Genomic DNA, 21,358 nt, shown 5'->3' with positions numbered 1-21,358 from the left:
GAATTAATTTTAATTTATTTTGATCTTTTCTGGGGCCCCTTTCATTCCAATTTTTAATCATTATTCCTAATGGACTTTCTACTGGTATATCTGGTAATTTGCTCCCTTTTTTCTGGTCCTGGGTCTTTGACTTCTTTTGACCCATCTAGGAATTTTACTGTGGCAATTCCTACAGTCCTTGGTTGCTGGTAAGAGTGTCTGGCAGGGGGTTAACGATCTATCACCCACCCACGAGTCCTATAGGAATCGCTTCGGTCCTTCACCGGCCAAGTCCCTCGCGGGAGATTGGAACCACAGTTAGAAGACCTCCGCACTCACTTCGGAACTACGTTCCGTCTCAGTCACACTCTCTTGCACACACAAGCAACCGAATCCCACCCAACCGAATGATCAACGCCTTAAATACTTACGACTCCGTCATCTTCTCACGACTCCATTGTCCGTCGTTCGGGATCTAACCGAATGGTGTACGCACGGCCTTGGCCGTCTCTGTTCGGGATCGAACCAAACAGTGTACGCACGGCCTTGGCCGTCTCTGTTCGGGATCGAACCAAACAGTATACGCACACCACAATCACACATGGCGTCACTCACAGCTCCACTGTCTTCGTTCGGGATCGAACCAAACGGTCGCTCGGGTCCGCGCGCAGAGAATTGCGGGCAAAACAAAACTACTGAAGCAGGCAAGGGAGCTGAGCTCGTATAAAAATCAAATTCTTTGCTTGCTTCTATTCAGGTTCAGGATGGCGTTAGTCCCGACCCGACCCAATCAGGAGCCACCAAAAAAATAAATGGTGGGGCGCCCCTCCTAGATTAGGTCAGACTTCAGGAACTAAGACCGTCCCGGACGAGCCCCCAATTGTGATAAATGAGTGAGTCCCAAACAGAACTCCAATTAAAGTTTACAATTTATTAGGTGAATAAAAGCAAGCAAACAGCGCTGGGTGCGCCGGGAGTCTCCGCTCCACCAAGACGCACATCATATAGTTCCTATTTCTGGTTTATATTTCTTCTACTAATACATATTCTTAATTATTTCTGAGAAGAGGTGGTCTTATTACAATGAGCTCAGAGAAGTCATCTCCATAGTCTCCACCCCTAACCCCCCTGAGTTGCGCGTGCGCAGTGTCTCCTGGTGTTCGTGAGTAGGGGTCTCAGGGATGAAGGCTGTATGTCTTCCTCATGATGACTTTTTCACCTCCCCAGAAAACTAGCGAAGTCATCATGTTAATTTTCCTGCCTTTAGCGAGCTTCAATGCTCGAGTTAAGGCTATTATTTCTGCTTTTTGTGCCGAGGTATTCGGGGCAAGGGCTTTGGACTCAGTTCAGTTTTAACTGGAGCTGCAATTTTGGCTTTACCAGGCACTCTTGATGCCCAAACTCCTGGGTGTATTTGGTCTTTTCTTTCTTGTATAATTTCTTCCTCCTGTCACTGACAACCGGGACAGAAACCCCCTAACACAGTTTGCAGTGTAGGAAAGCGGCATTGCTTTATTGCGGTGCGGGTGCACGGGGGGTGTCTCCTCCTGGCTGCACCCCCGGCCCCTGGACAGAACCTTAGTTACACACTGCGACCACGCGTGTCCATCACGTGTTTCTGTAGTCATTGTTATTCTCTTCGACAATTGATGCATTTTCTCTCGCTTTACATGGAAATCCCTTCCCACGCTCAATTCTCTCCTCCGCCACTTTCTTTTGGGTCTGGGCTGTGTTTAGGGCAGGTGGTCCGTGAGTTGGTGGTCACCATCTCCCGCTGCCGGAATTCCCTTTTCCCCATGTCACTGCTGCGCATGTTCCCAGCTCAGAGCAACATGAGAACCAAGTTTATCCGCTCTCTGGGATGCTCCCTGCAAGGGCAGACAGCTCGGGATAAAGAGTCTCCCTTCTGATCACTGCCGGCACCTTCAGGGATGCTCGTCCCGTTCTGTTCCTTAGGTGTGTGCAAACCGCCTGCTAAACCCTCCGGGAAATTCTTACACCGAAGTTTTAACCCCTTCATTGCTGGGTAACAAGGTGGGGTGGCAGTGGCAGCAGCGGGGCGGGGCCGAGTGGGGTGGGGCCGGGCGGCGCATGGACCAATCGCAGCGCTGGGGGGCGGAGCAACCCTGGCGCAGCAACTGTTGTTGCACAAGCGGCCAGTGGGTCCATTGCCCGTGGCAACCGCATCCGGGACTGGTCGCTGTCGTGTGCTCTCTGCACTGCCACATCCTTCATCCTTTGCTGCTGCCTCCTTTCCCCGCCACTGCCATGGAGGAGGTGCAGCTGCCCCCCCTCATCCACCCCAGCAGCTTCCCGGCTGTCGTGGGTTAAGTTAAACCGTCCGCCCCACACACAGCCGGTCACTCCCCCTCCCCCACCCCCAGGAATGAGGGAGAGAATTAAAGGATAAACGGGAAACCCGTGGGGTTGAGATAAGAGTGATTTAATACAGATGATTTAATACAATGTAGGTGCTCACCACCCCCTCGTATGCGAAGCCCGTCTCGTCCCGAAAACTGCAAATCCCGGACGAACGCGAGGCCCCGAAATAGAGAGGGGCAGAGAGGGAGAGAAAGAGAGAGAGAGAGAGAAAGAAAAAAAACAGCAGAGCAACAGCGCAGCAAGCGCAAAAGAGCAAAAGTGCAAAAAGAGCCAAAGCGCAAAAGCCCCTCTTCCCGGCTGACCCTCGCTTTTATACTGGGCATGACGCTGCATGATATGGAATACTAATTGGCCAGTTTGGCCCTCAGTCTTAAGTTCCACACAAATGACAAGGGGAATCGTGTCCCCCTTGTCCCAGCTATGCTCCCCCCTTATCCTGCTGTGTTTCTGTACTCCGCACACTGAAAAGTCCTTGGAGTTTCACTTCCAACCACAAACATCAGCTTGCTATCAACATTCTTCTCAGAGTGAGCCTCTGAGTAAAACCAAAACAGGGAGCTCTTCTGGCTGTTAAAAAAAAAAACCTCTGTCCCAGCTAAAACTGGGACACCGGCGAAGCTGTGGCTGCTGGTGAACAGCCCGGGCGTCCGCTCCATCCGCTGGGATGCCCGCGGCGAGGGGCTGCTCATCAACCAGCCACTCTTCGAGCATGAGCTGCTGGGTGCAGGGCGAGGCTGCGCCATGGGGCCAAATGGCAACGGGGCTGCGGAAGCTGCCGGCCCCTTCAAGACCAAGAACTTCAGCAGCTTCATCCGACAGCTCAACCTCTACGGGTTCCGCAAGTCGGTGATGGGGCTGGAGGGCAGTGTGGAGGGGGCTGAGCCAGGCCTGATGGGTGCTGGTGGTGGCAACTCTGCTGGGCACCTGCACCACTTCCACAGCCCACACTTCCACCGCAACCGCCCCGACCTCCTTGTCCACCTAAAACGCCTGACGAGCGCCAACAAGGCGAAGCTGGCAGCCGGCCTGGAGGTGAAGAGTCGCCCACCCAACTGGTTCCAGCAGCTGCCAGGCACATCACTGCGTCAGAATCTGTTGCTGCCACCCTTGATGCTCGGCAAGGCTGGTGGGCCTGGTGAGACGGGGCAGTCCACGTGGGGCCACGGTGGGCTTGAGAAGCACTGGGTGGTACGGGGGAATCGGCACTCCACTGGGGGAGGAGGGTTACCTGTCCTTGCTGGTGGCCACTCAGTTCACCTGCTGTAGGCAAACGGTTGTTCTTCATGCAGGCAGATCTGCTGCCAGTAAGCGTGGACAAGGTGGTTCATGTGTGTTTCGGTCTGCCTGTAGGCTACAGTAGGGTCCCCGTTGTGTACTACACTAAGCACACCCTCACCCCATCTGAGAAGGCCTGGCTTCTAGATAAACCCTGTTGATGGAAACTATCCTGAATCTTACAATTAGCGTGGCTACATACAGCACTGTGGAAAAGTCACAAACGCAGTAGTTCTCTTTGGAATTTGATGAGGACAGACGTTCTCGGTGTTGCTGTCAGTGTTTCAACAAAGTCACCAAAAGCTCTAATAGAAATGGAGCTGTTACGGAGTAAGAGCAACTACCATTTCATCAAAGAGTAACTGACTAAGAGAAAAAGAAGAGGAATATCTAGGAAAGAACAAAACGGCAGAATTTGGGATATTTTGGTCTAAAACGAACTAGTTGAGCTGACTAGAAAAGACCTGGCTTTGAATTTTTTTTTTTGACAAATTCAATGACTTGACATAGAGCAGAGCTCTTTTGGGTTGCTTCCAGGCTATGTGGCTTCCCCAGCTTTCCCGAATAGACAAGTTGCCTGTCCGACTCTCCGGTGTTCCACAGAGGTCACGTACGTGGTCCGGACTGTCACCTCTGTTCTGCCTCCTGATGAGTGGCCTAAAGCTGCTGCCAGGTCCCTGCCAAAGTGCAGCAACTCCACACCTTCAGCGCAGTCCTCACAAGCCTGCTATCCAACAGGTAGGGAAAATATCTCTGCACTTGCTTTTCAAAAGATATTTAAAAATCATACTTGTAAACATTTTTCTACAATGCTCTGTCATGTGTATATCTCAAGTGAGAATTAGATGGAAAGTGTAAAGCCTAAAAGGAAGAAAGACCTCGAAAGCAAAAAGATTTTCTGTTTGCTATTCCTGTCCTTCTTCCAGATTTTGAGTGTCCCCTGGTGATTTTCCAGATAGCCTCTCTGCTGAGGTTAAAGGGGACGGAGAAAAACATTTGTCCACAACTGGTCATTGTCAGGCTAACGTTGATATTGTTTTTAATGAAGCAAAACCAGGACAATGACACCAAAGCACTGAGAACTTGTCGAAGAGTAGCATACTGGGCCTTGGTCTCATGTTTTCCCAGGTTAAGTTTTTAAAGTCAAAGGTCAGTCAAAAGTTTTGTGTAGAGTATTTCATTCTGCTCATACTATATTTTCATATCGTATTTTTTTTCTTGGTTAGCTTCTTTATGTTGTATTCTTTTTATGCACTGAAGACTAGACAGTACAAAAGTCTTGACTCATTCCTTGTGTCTAAAATGTTTCTGCTAGAATTTTTAGTCTCACTGAAGTGTTTTTGTTCTTCAGAAGGGAAGTTGAAGCAAATTATTGTTCTTTTCCTACCCTTATCTGGAATTGGAAAAATCACGTGATAGGTTATTTTTGGACAGGTGGTGATGTGTTTGGGGTTTTCTTAATTTCCCTAAAACTTCTGAAACTCAGAACAGAGTGACACTTTCCTTGAACTAGTTAAAGCTCAGTTATTCCGTTCTTCTGTATTTTTAATATATGTGCACATGTATTAGAATGAATATTTTTTAAAATGAAGAAATTGGTCTCCAAATCACCTGGGAGCTAGTAATGCATCTCTGGAATTTAGTTTCCTGTGTGATTATTGAAATGTTTAATCAAAGCAAGCGATGGAACTCGGCACAGCAAACACAAACTCTGGCAGTCTGATAACTGCGTGTGAATTCTTGCAGCGTCGCTGCCGTGTTCCCCACCCGTCCACGTGGACCCTCTGGCTGTCTGTGCCCGTCCTGCAGCTCCCACCTACGCCCACTGCAACGTTTGCCAGGTGAGTGTCGCGTACGGAAATCATGGGAAAGCGGAGGAGACTGTATGAATGAGCTGTAGGTTTATGGACTTGCGGAGCGAAGGATATAAATTTGGTCATTGATCTGCTTGAGAAAGTGAAAGTAATGCACTTTGTGCATATCTGTTTCAAAGAGCCACTGAACATTAAACGGGCAGTTTTGTCATTCTAGTGAGGTCTCAGGGCAGCAGCACAGTGGGTGTCCTCATCAGTGGAGTGTTTTCTTCTGTATAAGCTTTTTGCTTGACTTCATCACAGTTTGTTTTAGTTAAGGAGCCTACATTTTTCTTGAGGAATGTCCTTGCCTGGACAAAAAGAGATTCTTTAGTATTATGAAGATACTGGGAAACAGCTCCGTGTTTTCGTCCCTGACAGCTTTCTGCAGTCCTGGGTTTCCTTTCATGAACGAGAAAAACTAAGGTGCCTTTTGGAATTGGCCACACCTCAGAGATGTCTTATTAAAGAGAACTACAGTACTTCCTGTGAATGCTTTATAGAATTTCAGCGGAAACTGCACCTTATTTGGAGGCCCTGGCTTATCAAACATCAAAAGATCTGCAGTAAAAATGCAAGGACTTCCTTTTGTGTTTCAGCGTAATGCAGGTACTTTTTTCTTCTTCACAGAGGACAAGCAAAGCGAGTTATGCTTATGTGTGTTGAAAAAGGATTGACCTCCCCAGGCTTGATCATCCAGTTTCGTGTCTTGCAAATATCAACCTGTGTCTTTTATTCTATTTTTTTTTTGTTTATAGAGAAGCTCATCCAAGATGGCCAGATTGTGGCCAGGATCACATGTTGGTGTAAGGCTATAAATAGCCACTGGCCAATCATGCCGTTGATACTCTAGTATTTATTTTTCACGCATGTCGTGGGATAGGTTGAAAACCACCCCCCCCACACACAGCCGGTCACTCCCTCTCCCCCACCCCCAGGAATGAGGGAGAGAATTAAAGGATAAATGGGAAACCCATGGGTTGAGATAAGAATGATTTAATACAGATGATTTAATACAGTGTAGGTGCTCACCACCCCCTCGTATGCGAAGCCCGTCTTGTCCCGAAGCTGCAATCCTGGATGAACGCGAGGCCCTGAAATAGAGAGGGGCAGAGAGAGAGAGAGAGAGAGAGTACTCCGAGAGTGGGAGTGCTGGGAGAGAGAGAAAAAAAAGAAAGAAAAACAACAGAGCAACAGCGCAGCAAGCGCAAAAGAGCCGAAGCGCAAAAAGCCCTTCTTCCCGGCTGCCCCTCACTTTTATACTGGGCATGACGCTGCATGATATGGAATATTAATTGGCCAGTTTGGCCCTCAATCTTAAGTTCCACCACAAATCACAAGGGGAATCGTGTCCCCCTTGTCCCGGCTATGCTCCCCCCTTATCCCGCCGTGTTTCTGCACTCCAGCACACTGAAAAGTCCTTGGAGTCTCAAACATCAGCTTGCTATCAGCATTCTTCTCAGAGTGAGCCTCTGAGTAAAACCAAAACACGGAGCTCTTCTAGCTGTTAAAAACTCTGTCCCAGCTAAAACTAGGACAAGAAGTCAAGAGAAACAAACTTAAAACCCAAGACATCCTATCCTCTCTTATTTGCCACTTTGGAGACTGCATGCACACTCCTGTGTCCCGTTCTGGTCTCCCCAGTGATGTAAGGTACATCACCACATTACCAGATAAATGATCAGCCAGGTCACAAGTACCTGACTAAGCATTTCAACTTAAGCGATAAGGATGACTTGGAACCATACAGCAGTTTTGTGCATTGTGGAGAAAGAAAAGCAGGATACGCGGTAATAACCCTCTGGAAAGAAAAGAAAGAAAGAAAAAAACAACAGAGCAACAGCGCAGCAAGCGCAAAAGAACAAAAAAAAGCGCAAAAGAGCCAAAGCGCAAAAGCCAAAGCGAAAAAACCCTTCTTCCCGGCTGACCCTCACTTTTATACTGGGCATGACGCTGCATGATGTGGAATACTAATTGGCCAGTTTGGCCCTCAATCTTAAGTTCCACCACAAATCACAAGGGGAATCGTGTCCCCCTTGTCCCAGCTATGCTCCCCTCTTATCCCGCTGCGTTTCTGCACTCCGCACACTGAAAAGTCCTTGGAGTTTCACTTCCAACCACAAACATCAGCTTGCTATCAACGTTCTTCTCAGAGTGAGCCTCTGAGTAAAACCAAAACACGGAGCTCTTCTGGCTGTTAAAAAACTCTGTCCCAGCTAAAACTAGGACAACACATTGCATCTTTTTCCTCTCACTTTCATCATGAGCTGCTTTTTCATCCAGGACATGAGGATCAGTCTGAATGATGGGAAGTCACAATCCGATAACTTCTTGTATCAGAAGGCTGAGATCAATGTTAGGGACAGCAGATCATTCCAAAGGAGTCGTCAAGTGTGGTGGTGTGGATAGATGGAGAGATAGTATAAATACACTGTCCAAATGGTCTAGTAAAAATCATTGTTTGGAGAAGCAAGTCCACAGATAGTGTGTGGAGTCAAAGAAGATTTTGGCCACTTCCTAGTGGATGCTTCGATAACACAAGTGTAACCAGGGAACTGCCAGTCAAAGGCTGCTGGTGCATCTGGGCAGAGATTGCTGGAAGGCGATCCTCTGTGTGAGCAGCCCAAAGGCAAGCAGTGCCATGGAGCAGTTCTGCCGGGGCGGTAACTGGCTGTCTCTGAGCAGGAGAACACAAATGCCGTACAGAATGGATCAACGAGACTTCTGGAGATGTCTGAGTCGTAGTGTAGCACAGATCATTTCTCCTGGCACATGGCGACAGGGGCTGTGCAGATGGTTGGGAAGACAGCAGTTTGCCTGTGCTTCTCACGGAGCTGTGGAGAATCATCTGTTCACCTTCTGTGTGCTGTGCGGGAGATACTTCCCCAAACTGCTGAGGGTTGTAGCCAGCTACAGCGCAGATCATCCTGCTCTGCACAGACCCTCAAAGGCATCAACCCTGGCTGACGATTTTCTGTTTTCTTCACAAAAACATAGAACTTTTGCATTGTCTTGTTCCACTCAATATCTTCCACCCGTTGCAGGAATTCAGTGCGATGCCATTGAAAGGTGGTTTGCAGGGCGGCTCACGCTGTTTGATTGTGCTGTGGCCTACTGGAGAGAACTGGCAAAGTCTATGCAAAGTCTATATTTGATCTGATACGGCTTTGCTAGTCGGTGATCCTGTGGCTTCTTGTTCTCTAATTTATTCATCTTTGGAAGTAGCATTTTACTGACTGTTACCTCAGCCAGAAGGTCTGAGGATAATCGAGCACGAAGGACTAATCCTTCATACCACATCTCTTCCAAACTAATATGGTATTTTAAATATAGCTGAATTTCTGTTCAACATCATTATATGACTGCTATTTGTCAGAAGACATTGCCCTTCCAGTGTCCTTTAACTCTGAGTCATCTCCAGAAGAAACAGCAGTACAGGCACTGGCTGTTACAATGTGATTTGTCATTGCACGTGGGCAGGACTTGCTGCTTTTGAAAAACTCTTTGTTGTCTTCTTTCTGCTTTAAAAGTTCTTTGATTTATATGAATTCTACTAAGAAATTATCATTGGCTTGCTGACTGTGTCCTGTCATCTTGTGGTGTCATTACAGTGAAATATTTCAGTAGCATTCAGACATGCTTTATGATGGCAAAGGCAGCCTCTACAGGTTCTCCGAGAAGTGTTTCTGACCTGAAGATCTATAGGGCTTTCCTGCAGATTTATGCAGACTTTGAGTGGTGCATTTGTGGGACGCTGTGTCATGACAGGAGTGTCCAGATGTGAGGCTGTGAAAGACAGGGCAGTTTTACAGTATTTGTTTTCATGGGTGTCTGACCTCCCACTCATTTTGGGCCTGGAGCATCCCTGGGAATCACCCATTGTGTGGGTGCGTATATGGGCAATCACTTGAAGAGGAAAAAGATGTCAGCAGTAAGTAACCGTGAGTTCCTCCGGTTGTGTTGTCCATCTGCACGTTCACAGCATGCATCCCTTTTTCTCTTGCTTAAAAGTCTTGTGGTTTGTGCTGGTTTTGTACCCAACGAGAATGCTTAAGTTTCAGAAGAGCTGAAAGCAGGCAGGTTTGCTCTGTCATTTTCTGTCCCATATGTGGCACATGAAGGGAGGGGTTCTAGGGTACCCCCGCCGTCCTACTAAGACAAGGAGTCTCTGGTTTGAACGCTTGGGCGTGCTTACACCTGCAGTGCAAAGGGTGTGCAGACAAAGCATCTGAAGGAGCACACAGCTGCTGGTAAGTAGCTGCCGTTCTCTCCAGGATGGACAGCCAATGGATGACCGCAAGCGTGCCAGGAGTGAGGTGGTTAATGAAAAACAAGACAAAGCAGTAGCCTCATCACACAGCTCTGTCAAGTCGTTTGAGCCAGATCTGTTGTTACTGATACATGTGTTGGTAACAGCGAATGCACCTGGATTTGTTCTGGGTTGTTTCTTACAGCTAGTTTGATAACTGAGGGCAAAGCTCCGTTTGTGAGGACACGGACCCTAACTTTGTATGGTGTAGTTTCCTGATGTCATGTTTTGCTTAATAGGACATGTTGTTAAGAGCTTGAGTTTCAATGTGGCAACCTTAATTCTGAGTTAAAAACACTTACTATGTAAAGCATCTAGGCAGCATTCAACACTTGTTAGATGTCCTTTTGGAGTAGAGGAGAATTGTTGTTGTTTTGTCCCTACAGTGACTACAAGAAAACATTGAGTGATCTTTGGTGTTTTTTCTTTTTTGTTTTGATGTTTTTTAAGGGGAATACTACTGTTAATTATGGATTCAATACATCAGAGGGAGAAGAGAGCGGCTCCATTTCAGTAACTGAGTCTTCAAACATTTGTGTGGAAGAGACAGATCCAACTATAAACACCTAGCAGGAAAAGAAAATTCAGTTCAGAAGAGGAGGAGTGCCTTGGTAAGAAGAGATTCTACATGTTTTTTAGAGATTACTGAGACAGCTACTCTGAAACCGTTACAGACAGGGGAGATCAGAACAGTCTAGTTCTTGTCTGCAGTGTAAGTCCTTCATTGTGCCTTCAGTTAAAATATTCTACTTGTACAACCTCTCAGTATGCACTGCCAACATGCTTCTATAGAGATGCTCATGCTAATTACCCTTATGTGGAAAAGGGTATAAATTATATCAGTAAATAAACCCTGAAGTTCTGCGAGTGTCACAATATTGAGATGAAGTATGTCGATATGTTTGCTGGAGGATGACAGTGCTATGAAGGAAATGCCAGCGCACGGTGCCAGCTCATGTTGAGCTTCTCATCCACCAGCACTCCCAAGTCCTTTTCGTCAGGGCTGCTCTCGATCCATTCTCCGCCCAGCCTGTACTTGTGCTTGGGATTGCCCCGACCAATGTGCAGGACCTTGCACTTGGCCTTGTTGAGCTTCATGAGGTTCTCACGGGCCCATCTCTCCAACATGAGCCGGCAATGTGCTCTTGCAGCCCAGAAAGCCAACTGTGTCCTGGGCTGCATCAAGTGAAGCGTGGCCAGCAGGTCAAGGGAGGTGATTCTGCCCCTCTACTCTGCTCTCGTGAGACCCCACCCGGAATACTGTGTTCAGCTCTGGAGTCCCCAGCACAAGAAGGACATGGAGCTACTGGAACAAGTCCAGAGGAGGCCACGAAGATGATCAGAAGGCTGGAGCACCTCTGCTATGAAGACAGGCTGAGAGAGTTGGGGCTGTTCATCCTGGAGAAGAGAAGGCTCCAGGGTGATCTTACAGCAGCCTTCCAGTACCTAAAGGGGGCCTACAGGAAAGCTGGAGAGGGACTTTTTACAAGGGCGTGTAGTGATAGGGCGAGGGGCAATGGCTTTAAAGGGGAAGAGGGGAGATTTCAATGGGATGTAAGGAAGAAATTCTTCCCTCAGAGGGTGGTGAGGCACTGGACCAGGTTGCCCAGAGAAGCTGTGGCTGCCCCATCCCTGGAAGTGTTCAAGGACAGGCTGGATGAGGCTTTGGGCAACCTGGTGTAGTGGAAGGTTTCCCTGCCCACGGCAGGGGGGTTGGAACTAGATGATCTTTGAGGTCCCTTCCAACTCTAATCATTCTGTGATTCTATGATTCTTGTTCAATTACTTCCTGGTATCATGGGTAATTAGCAAACTTCTCAGCTTTCCTATCTAAAGCAAAACAGTTGTAAAGTTATGGACAGGAACATTCTGGAAAGCATTTCCATGGGATCGTTTGACAGAGATGAAACGCTGTTACGCTAATGCTAATTAGCAACAATTAGCATAGAGCCTACTCTCTGGGAAAGGTGATAGTCATCCAGGTCTGTGTTCCCACTGTTGTACCTTTTAGGCTTGGCGTACATGTGAAGGGCAGAGACAGGCAGCACACGTGAGCCAAACGGGATCAGGTTCAAGTTGGCCCGGAGGAAATCGTGCACATGATCCAAGCCTGGAAGCTGGCCCAGCCCATCTCCTGCCTTTCCGCGGCAGGGCCGAAGCAGACAGGTTTAGATATGAGCTGACTTCTGTTCCTCTGACTCTGTGTCTGTCTGTCAGCACCTCCTTTCCTCTGAGAGTCTTGGGAAACAACTTCTTCCTTGATCTGTCTGTGCCTGTGCATTGTCATCAAATTGTCATGATGACAATTTCCAGATGTTTCTTCACAACTTACCCTCTGAATGGGATTGAGTTCTGTCCTTTTTCCTCTTTTCCTTTGCGCACTCATTTGCAAGTTTTCTAAGCCTGCGCTTTGATGCGTATCGTGGTATAGAGGCAGTTTTTGTTCTATCTATCTCAGTAGTCTGTTGATGTGATTCACTTTTCTTTGTTATGTGGTGACACCAAGTTCCAGATATCACACAGCGAGAGCCAACGTAAGGTGGTACCAAAGGCCCCTGCAAAGAAGATGGAAGGAAAAGTCACCTCTGTGACTGGGAGCAACTCTGGGCTGAAACCAATGAGCCAAGAATCGACCCCTCTCTTGTGGAGAAGGCATTACTTTTCTTAGAGGAACTGGATGAGATTTCTCTGTCTTTTTGCAGCTAGAGAGTTGTAGCAAGAGAGACAACTGCTGTCTTACTAAAATGCAGTCCCCAGGATTGCCCTCCATAGTTGCCAGCCCATCTCTGCAGCACCATAAATCACCGAAATAGGTCGTCTGTTTTCTTCAAATGAAAATTGACTTAACCAACTTTCTCAGCTAAATTCTAGTTTACCATTTTTAAGAACATCCTGCCAACCAGGGTCAAGAGGAAGGGGCTCTCTAGTCTGTTCTCCTGTCTCCAACAGGATTTTTGACATTTTTGTACTATTAAGTAGAAAAGGCCTCAGTAAACTTTTCTTCAGTTAATTTTTCAAGTCACTTTTTGGAGCCATGCGAACATTCAGCACCCACTGTGGTTTTTGTAAGTTAATGTCAGTAACACAGATTAATTCCACAGTGGGTGAAGAACCCTCCTCTTTGTTTGTTTGCAATGCAAGTGTTTGCTTTAGCCACACCTTTGTTCCTCCTGCACTAATTGTCTTTGTAGCTGACAGTTTGGCAGAGGGACCTAGTTTTCTTTGGAAGGCGCAGCAGAACTATTTGTGAGCCCTCCTGGGAGTCAGAGGCTGCAACAGAGGGTGCAGAACTTAATTCAGCACTAAGATACATCATTGCAAAAGAGTACAGGCTGTGTGCTGTGCTCCTTTCCTGTTGCTCACCAGCCTGGGCTGCAGCACCAAGGACGCTGTTGCATCCTCCGCAGCCAGGAGGAAATGGCCTGCCTCTTGTAAGCAGGATAGGTACCTTGAGTTGAGTAGTTAATTAATAGTTCATTATCTCAACTCAGTCCAGCTGGGTAAGAATGATTGGTGCCATAATTCCCCCTTTTTGTTTTAGTATTTTTGTTTTCACAAAGGCTTTATGGGTGAGCAGAGACCCGGCCCATTCATCCAACTCCAGCACGCTTCCCTCCTGTGAATACCACGTCGGGGCTTGCGGCTTTACCTTCTTCTCCGAAGGACTCTCGCTCGAGCTCCCGGCTCCGGCTCTGGCTCCGGCTCTTTTGGCTCGGGCTCCTTTGCAGCCAGGGCTCTCGGCTCAACGAGGGAGTCGGGGCTTCCCAGGGTCTCAAGGACGTATCACGTCGGGGTCACCAGTTGTTGCTCACCAGCCTGGGCTGCGGCACCAAGGACGCTGTTGCATCCTCCGCAGCCAGGAGGCAGGATAGGTACCTTGAGTTGATTAGAGTAATTAATAGTTCATTATCTTCAACTCAATCCAGCTGGGTAAGAAAGATTGATGCCATAATTCCCCCTTTTTGTTTTAGTATTTTTTGTTTTCACAAAGGCTTTATGGGTGAGCAGAGACCCAGCCCATTCATCCAACTCCAGCACACTTCCCTTCTGCGAATACCACGTCAGGGCTTGCGGCTTTACCTTCTTCTCCGAAGGACTCTCACTCAAGCTCCCGGCTCCGGCGCTAGCTCTGGCTCTTTTGGCTCGGGCTCCTTAGGCTCAGGCTCTCGGCTCGGCGAGGGAGTCGAGGCTTCCCAGGGTCTCAAGGACGTATCACGTCAGGGTCACCAGTTGTTGCTCACCAGCCTGGGCTGCAGCACCAAGGACACTGTTGCATCCTCCACAGCCAGGAGGAAATAGCCTGCCTCTTGTAGGCAGGATAGGTACCTTGAGTTGAGTGGTTAATTAATAGTTCATTATCTCAACTCAGTCCAGCTGGGTAAGAATGATTGGTGCCATACTTTCCCACTCTTTTTGTTAGGAGACAGCGGGTATGGCTCTCTAGTTCCTGGGGTGTTGGTCACATTGAGGTGTGAGGGATAGCTCACCTTTCAGAGACTGCGTTTTGCAGCCCCAGGCTCTTTCTTAGGACACAGATTTGAAGGTGCTTACAATGCATCTTCTTTCTTAGCTACTTTCTAGCTGAGCTCATCTATAAAATGGGATTTTTGGAATAAATCCATCTGCTTACATTGGCAGCATCCACACTTGCAACAGGAGTCCTTTTGGACTTCACAAAGGACTGACAGGTCTGTAAGTTCTTTTCGCAGCCTTCTGCATCTCCTCTGCGTGGTGCTCCACAGCTACACTCAGCTGTACTGGCCCTAACGTCTGTGGTTTGTGCTTCCCCTTCTGAAAGAGCACCTAAGAATGACTGGATTCTGATTGCAGAAATTTTTATTTGCAGTCCTTCTTTCTGGAAATAGGCATCTCAGAGTGGAGCAGGTGGAATTTTTTACTTCTGGATTTAAGCATTTAAGCTGATACTGATACACTAAGGAAAGAGCTTCCTTTCTCAGTGGCTGGCCATATATTTTTTTGTGAGTCATCTAGTCCTTCACATAATCTGGCAACTTATTCTGTTTTTTTTTTTTGTTACAAGTACACAGACACAACACTGAGATGCTTCTGCCTCAGATGAATCCATCGTTATCATGCTGCAAGGTGCCCTAGACATTTACCACCCACTCCCATGCCGCTGCAGTTGTGTCACTGTGCATTCCCTCTCATTCAGCACGAGGTAGATAGGTTTACAGATGCAATGGCTAAGGGTAAATCTTCATTCAGGCAAGGTCTCCCACACTGTCATACGTTCACTTGAACTATTTCCTACCCCTTCCAGGCAAAAATAATTTTGTTTAGTTCATTAGTGTTCCTAAGAGGTCACAGAGAGATCTCCTACAAAGGAGTTAAGAGTTAATGTGGGCCAGACCTGGCCCTGGAACTCTTCAACTTCTGTCTGAAGCCCGAAGTGAAGTTGCTTTCAGGAGTCTGAACTGCAGCTTCTTGCTCCAGCTCAGCTGCCGTCACCTTTACTCCATCGCGTACTCAGTGAAGGCCTTTCGAATTTCCTGTCCTGACGGTCTGCTGGTTTGGGTGGGTGGGTGTCAGAAGCTGTCTCCCAGCTGTACGTAATCCACAGTGGCATTGTTACTGCCCCCTCATTTCTCCATCCCTCTGCATTTTCACGGTTTGTTCCCAATGGAGTCTCCTTTGGCAGAAGGGACTGTCAGCAAGCGCAGAACTGGTGCCTTTTGGGCAGGAACTTTGTAGTGTAGAGAGAGAACAAGGGCTGGAGTTCTCTTCCTGAGATGTGGATGTGTCTGTTTAGAGATTAGAGTTCCCGTGGGTAGCATCGGCAGTGGTAGTGCTGCTGTGACTTTGTCAGGGTGCTTGTTCGCTTTCTTGACCTGCGAGATCTGGCCGTACATTGGAAGTATCTCAATTCTGCCGTGGATCGAGGTAATTTTCAAAACAGGAGTCTCGTTTGTCCTGTCCGAGACACCACGAGTTTTCTCCAGGATCTTGGCACCAGCTATGGCATACTTTGAGGCACTTATGCCTTTTATGGATAAATGAAGGTATATGTCACAAGCAGAATGGGCATTTCTGTAGATCCTGCCAGGGTTTTATAGTCATTAACGTTGGGCAGTTGGTATCCAGGGTAATGAAGGCACATAGAAATAATACATCTTGAAGAATGAGAGTGATTTTCTTTATAATTAGTTTTGTTATTGTTTTATATTTGAAGTTGTGCAAAATGAGAATAATTCCTATTCTTTAAACAGTGGGCCTCACATTCTCAAGTTGCAGTCTACCTTTCAGGCCGTATGTTACGGTACCTGATAGCACAATCGCTGTGTGTGCTGCCAAGTGAAACGTGTACAAGGACTAACATTCACTCGGTATTCCCTTTTCTTCCTAGATTTCGATCTCCATCTCCTGGGAGAACCGCCGTGCAAGTTGGGGCACTTTGACTGGGAAGAACCAGGAGACTGAGAAGCAGATACCAACTGTGTGAAAATGTGCAGCCCCTGCCAGCTGGGTTCCGGTGTCAGCCTCCAGCGGCGCTGCTTTGCACACAAGAGACACTTCGGAGCACTTCAGCTGTGTTGTTTTTAAAAACTTTTGCTTTCACTTTAACTTTGTAGGATTTTAGTCTCTTCATATTTGACACTTCTTCCTTTACCTTTTTTTGCCTGTCAAGTTATAAAGCATCTAGTGGTCAGAGTATTTAATAGGAACTAATAGAGTATTTAATAGGAACTAATAGAGTATTTAGTAGGAACTAATAGAGTAGTAACAACTAGTATTTAATAGCAACTAATAGAGTATTTAATAGCAACTAATAGAGTATTTAATAGCAACTAATTGAACTAATATTGATAGTAGATCTTAAGTATTTAATAGCTATGCATTTGCCTTTATGTTCAAATACTGTTTGAGTGATTCTGTGTTTATGTTGTTATGTTGTGTTACATGTGAGAGAGCAATTAAAACGTAAGTTTAATCCCTTCATGCATGTTCCTACTTCTTGTATAATTAGCTAGAGCAATCGCTGAGCAAAACGCGCAACAAAGGAGCAGAGATAGTTTATCAGGTAGTTAAAAAGTGTTGGGTGACATTGCTGCAGCTTTGTCACCTGAGTTTGGTTTTGTGCTCCCCAGCTGACGTGGCTCGAGGCCGTTGGAGGCCGTGCCACGGAAATAGCGGCCGGTCTGTGTCCTGGGGTAGTTTGTGCCACTGGTTGTAACTGGGATCGAGAGCGTTGGTCCAGCCATCCTGGTTTCAAGGAGCAGGGAGATGGAGATCCCAGGAATTCAGCCTTACCAAACTGGAGCTGCTACCTCTTCGATTCAAATGAAATATGAAGGGAACTCATTTTGCTGTGGCGCTAACATTCCTGTGGGGGTTCCGCCAGTAAGTGCTGTACAGCTGGTGCTCACTTAAACCCTGAACATCTGAGGTTTGCTGTCAGCTAATATCAAAGGTGAAGTGAAAGCATGAGGGAATTCTTAATGGCTCAGGTGACAATAGATTCAACACAGTTATCAGAGGTGAAAGTGGTGATTTTAGCAATTTTTAATAGGGTTTTTTTGGTCAGTTTCTATAAAGGGCTAATGATTATGATCTTTATCATTAAAAAAAAAATTATCCAGATTTAGATCAGATATATGACCTACCAAAACACATGAGCAGGTACTTCACTTTATGCATGAATTGTACCACTGATTTCAAGAAACATGTTAAGTTTGTCTGGTATAAATCTTTTTTCTTCCAGACTAGATTTCACTTCACAGGGATTTTTAACATGAAATTATGTAAAACTAATGTGTTTGCAACATTTCACATAAGCAGTGTATGTGTTCACACAGCCTTATCTCCTAAAATAGTTAAAAATCAAGTATCAAACTTGATGACATTATTGCAATGTTAAGGTTTAAGTGTGTAATTATGTGCATTAATGAATCAATATCTGTTATTAGAAAAGTTCAGACTATTTATTCACAACAGCCAGGTATCAGAGAGTAAAACAGTTAATTTTTAAATTTCAAATGACAATCATGAGAATATCTGTAATTTGAGGTACAGCAAGCTTTCTGAGTTTAAACAACTGATGTCAAATTATTTGATAATTTCACTTAGTATGACATGAAGCCAATTCAAAGATGATCAGCAGGTCACTCCATCCTGCTCCCAGGACACACACCCTAAAAGCAAGTGTCACATCTCTTCACAGAATCCCAGAATCACAGAATGTCAGGGATTGGAAGGGACCTCAAAGGATCATCTAGTCCAATCCCCCTGCCGGAGCAGGACCACCTAGATCAGATCACACAAGAACGCATCCAGGCGGGTTTTGAACATCTCCAGAGAAGGAGACTCCACAACCTCTCTGGGCAGCCTGTTCCAGTGTTCTGTTCCCCTTACTGGGAAGAAGTTCTTCCTCATGTTTAAGCGGAACCTCCTATGTTCCAGCTTATATCCATTTCCCCTTGTCCTGTCATTGGATGCCACTGAGAAGAGCCTGGCTCCATCCTCATGACAGTCACCCTTCACATATTTATAAACATTAATGAGGTCCCCCCTCAGTCTCCTCTTCTCCAAGCTACAGGGACCCAGCTCACTCAGCCTTTCCTCAGAAGGGAGATGCTCCACTCCCTTAATCGTCTTTGTGGTGAAGATCTTCCATCCTCTAGAATGCAAACAAGAATATGACGTGCTCTTCACCATAGCTGATAGCTAATGTTTATTACTCAGCATTAGCATATTTTTAATAATGATTACATTTCAGCTTATCTCTACTATTTTTATCATCTTCACAAATCTGTCCTCCTGCCTCTCTCCTTTTGATAGAACTGTGAGAGAACGCAAGTGGGCCACCTCCCAGGTAACAGGCTGGATTCTACTTCTCTTTGCTTCAGAGGATGTACGTGTCCCTGAAAGTTACAATAATTGCTGCTGCTAAACATATTGCTGACAGGGATTCAGTTACGGTGGTTTCAAACTGAATTTGTGACGCATCCACATTTCTCGCTTGCGTACTTTTTGTTCTTGCTTTGCTTCAGGTGATTGGGATTTCTGTGTCGGGACAGACTGACACAGTTCAAAGACACGATCAAAATAATATAACTGTATCTAAAAAGAAAAAAACAACAACAGCAAGCAAACAGAGGGTGGGAGAAAAGAAGGGCAGGAGCACTTTCACCTTTGTGTTCTTCTACTCCAATGAAAAAATTGTTAAACGTTATGCAGCGAATCGTCTGTGCCAATCAATATTTCTCAGGTCCCAGACAACCAAGTTTACAGTGTGTTTGCTCTTAATTAACAACAAATGCAACGTATGACCTGCCAGGTTAAATCTCAGTGAACGAGATTTCAATCAACACTTTTAAATCGCTTTCTGCTGGGGTGTGAGTTCTCACCTTGGCTCACCTGGCTGATGAAAGTTTTTCAAACCATACTAAATACTTTCAAATTTCTGAATGCAGAGGAAAGACCTCCCAAGCATGCATATGTGCACAGAGGGTGTTATTCTCCAAAGCAAGGCTCATTTCAGCAGCTGGATGTTCGACACTTCACAGAAAAAACACCTTGCTAATTAAGGGACCCTACATGCCAAAGTGGTTTAGAAAACCCTGATTGTATAGCCACTGTTACAGATCAGTCAATTATTCTCTGTTTTATATCCATATTGAATGGTAAAGTTGGAATTACAAGTGACCTCTTTCCCCTCAGTGACTCAGCCCAACATGTTCCCTTCTTCCCCGCACCAGGATCAGACCCACTGGTTTCTTGTAAGAGAGTGTAGCTTTGTGGGCAAATAAGTGAAATTGGAGGGGAATGGGAGAATGTTGTCCCCCAAAATTCAGCTACATCTCAACATAAGCTGTAGTATCAGAGCAGCTCTGACATGAGACACAGCTGCTTCTCCCAGGAACAAACAAGGCCTACGTAAAACCCTTGAAATGGGGAGTAGAGTGGTATGGAGGTATCACGGCTCATCCTGTTATCAGGGATGAGAGGCGCCTGGTAAAGATAACCATAAAAATGCCATCAAGGGAAGTGAATCACAACTGCTGCCTCAGCAGTGACGGTGAAATCGTGTCCTTTAGCTACCAAATCACACCTCCGCCTGCCTCTGAGCTGCGACCGCCCCCACAAGAGAATTTTACACCAATCCTAATAAAGTTATGTGTGACTAGAGTCACTCGCTCCACCTAAAAGAAATGAAAAAGTATAAAATGATAAAAGACAAAAGGGATATTAGGGAGAGGACCCCCATTGAAACATCTGGGATCAGTCGACGGGCTGAACCTCTCTTCTCCCCCCACCCAGGGACACCTATTGGGTAAGAGCTCTGTGTTATGCGCATTTACTTACTAACACCTTGCAGCTATTTAGTGTTATCACTGATCAGTAATAGTTTCATATTGTCACTGCAGTATTTTAATCAAAGTTGTTTTGTAGTCAGTCTCTATCCCCGGCTATCTACGAATCTATATATCCTGTCACAAATAAAATTACATATACAAAAGTTCTGGAGACTTTTGCCCTTATTATTATAAGGAGTTTGGGCCATAGTACTACTGAAACTGTTGTACTCGCCAAAGTTATTTACACTGACAGATCGGTTGTTTTGACCTCTTAACGTGACAAGCTTCATGGTCCATGTAAGTGAGTGCACGGATCATCCGGCTCATAGATCCAAATCAAGTTCCTCGGCAGTGCCCGGCACATGGGCGACTCAATGTCCAGCACACGGGTGGCACATGGGGGGCTGTAGAAGCGACCCAGCTTTGTACTGCCTTGAGGCAGAGGACCCACGGGGAGCTGTGTAGATCGCTCAGCCCTGGGATGTCTAATGAGTCCTGGACTAAACAAGCAGTGCTGCCTTGTTCGAAGAACCAAAACTCGGGTTGAGCCTTGAAATCCCTCAACAAAGAACGTGCTGAGTCTCAATCCAGCCATGGCCCAGTTGCCTGAGCTAAGGTAAAGGGAAGGTTTCTGCTTCAGTGGACGACATTGTGTACTCACACAATTGATAAGGGGAAGCTCCTGTCACACCCCCAGACCCCTCAGGCATGGTACCTACAGGGTCACGTAAATCAGGGGATAAAAGCCCCATGATTTGGGCTGGGAATGGGGAGCTGCTTCTCCAACTACACAGCTGGTCTGGGAGGAGATTCTTCCCCCCTTCATCAGGACACTGGCCAAGGTGCCTTCCCTGGGATTGAGAGCCCTTACCTGGAGGGGTCAGGGATTGTTTCGCAGCTTTAAGCCTACTGCACTGGTGGGTTGTCTCTTTCGTGTGCTGCAATAGTGCATTCCCTGACTGTCTTGTGTGTTGTGAGCGTATTGTAATAGCGTATGTTTTGGTGTTAAATTGTGACAGTGCATTCCTCCACTGTGTCCATAAAAACCTGCAATAGTGGCGTGTTGAATCTGCACGTGCAGTTCGAGTACATTGCTATCTTGACCCGCACAGTTAGACCTGTAAGCGCAGCGTGAATAAACCGTTTGCTGGAACCTTGCAGCCGAGTCTCTTTTCGCCAGTGAGGAATAAACATAAGCCAAGGATCTCTGCTTTAGATCATTCCTGTGCTCATTCACATTCAGT

The 21,358-nt window shown here is 46.4% G+C and overlaps 1 protein-coding gene across 1 annotated transcript; it reads left to right on the top strand.

The window, feature by feature from the left end:
- The first annotated feature begins 2,247 nt into the window (after window positions 1–2,247).
- Window positions 2,248–5,525, top strand: HSF5 (heat shock transcription factor 5). Its single transcript, XM_086630988.1, has 4 exons — window positions 2,248–2,301; window positions 2,980–3,496; window positions 4,240–4,374; window positions 5,383–5,525. Exons 1-4 carry the CDS (start codon window positions 2,248–2,250, stop codon window positions 5,523–5,525), a joined length of 849 nt encoding a protein of 282 aa, XP_086487114.1.
- Window positions 5,526–21,358: the final 15,833 nt, after the last annotated feature.

Source organism: Tauraco erythrolophus, unplaced genomic scaffold (genome assembly GCF_009769465.1).
Source record: "Tauraco erythrolophus isolate bTauEry1 unplaced genomic scaffold, bTauEry1.pri scaffold_64_arrow_ctg1, whole genome shotgun sequence".
Lineage (NCBI taxonomy): Eukaryota > Metazoa > Chordata > Aves > Musophagiformes > Musophagidae > Tauraco > Tauraco erythrolophus.
Note: the sequence above shows the minus strand (reverse complement) of the source record. Positions and strands in the feature narration are given on the sequence as shown.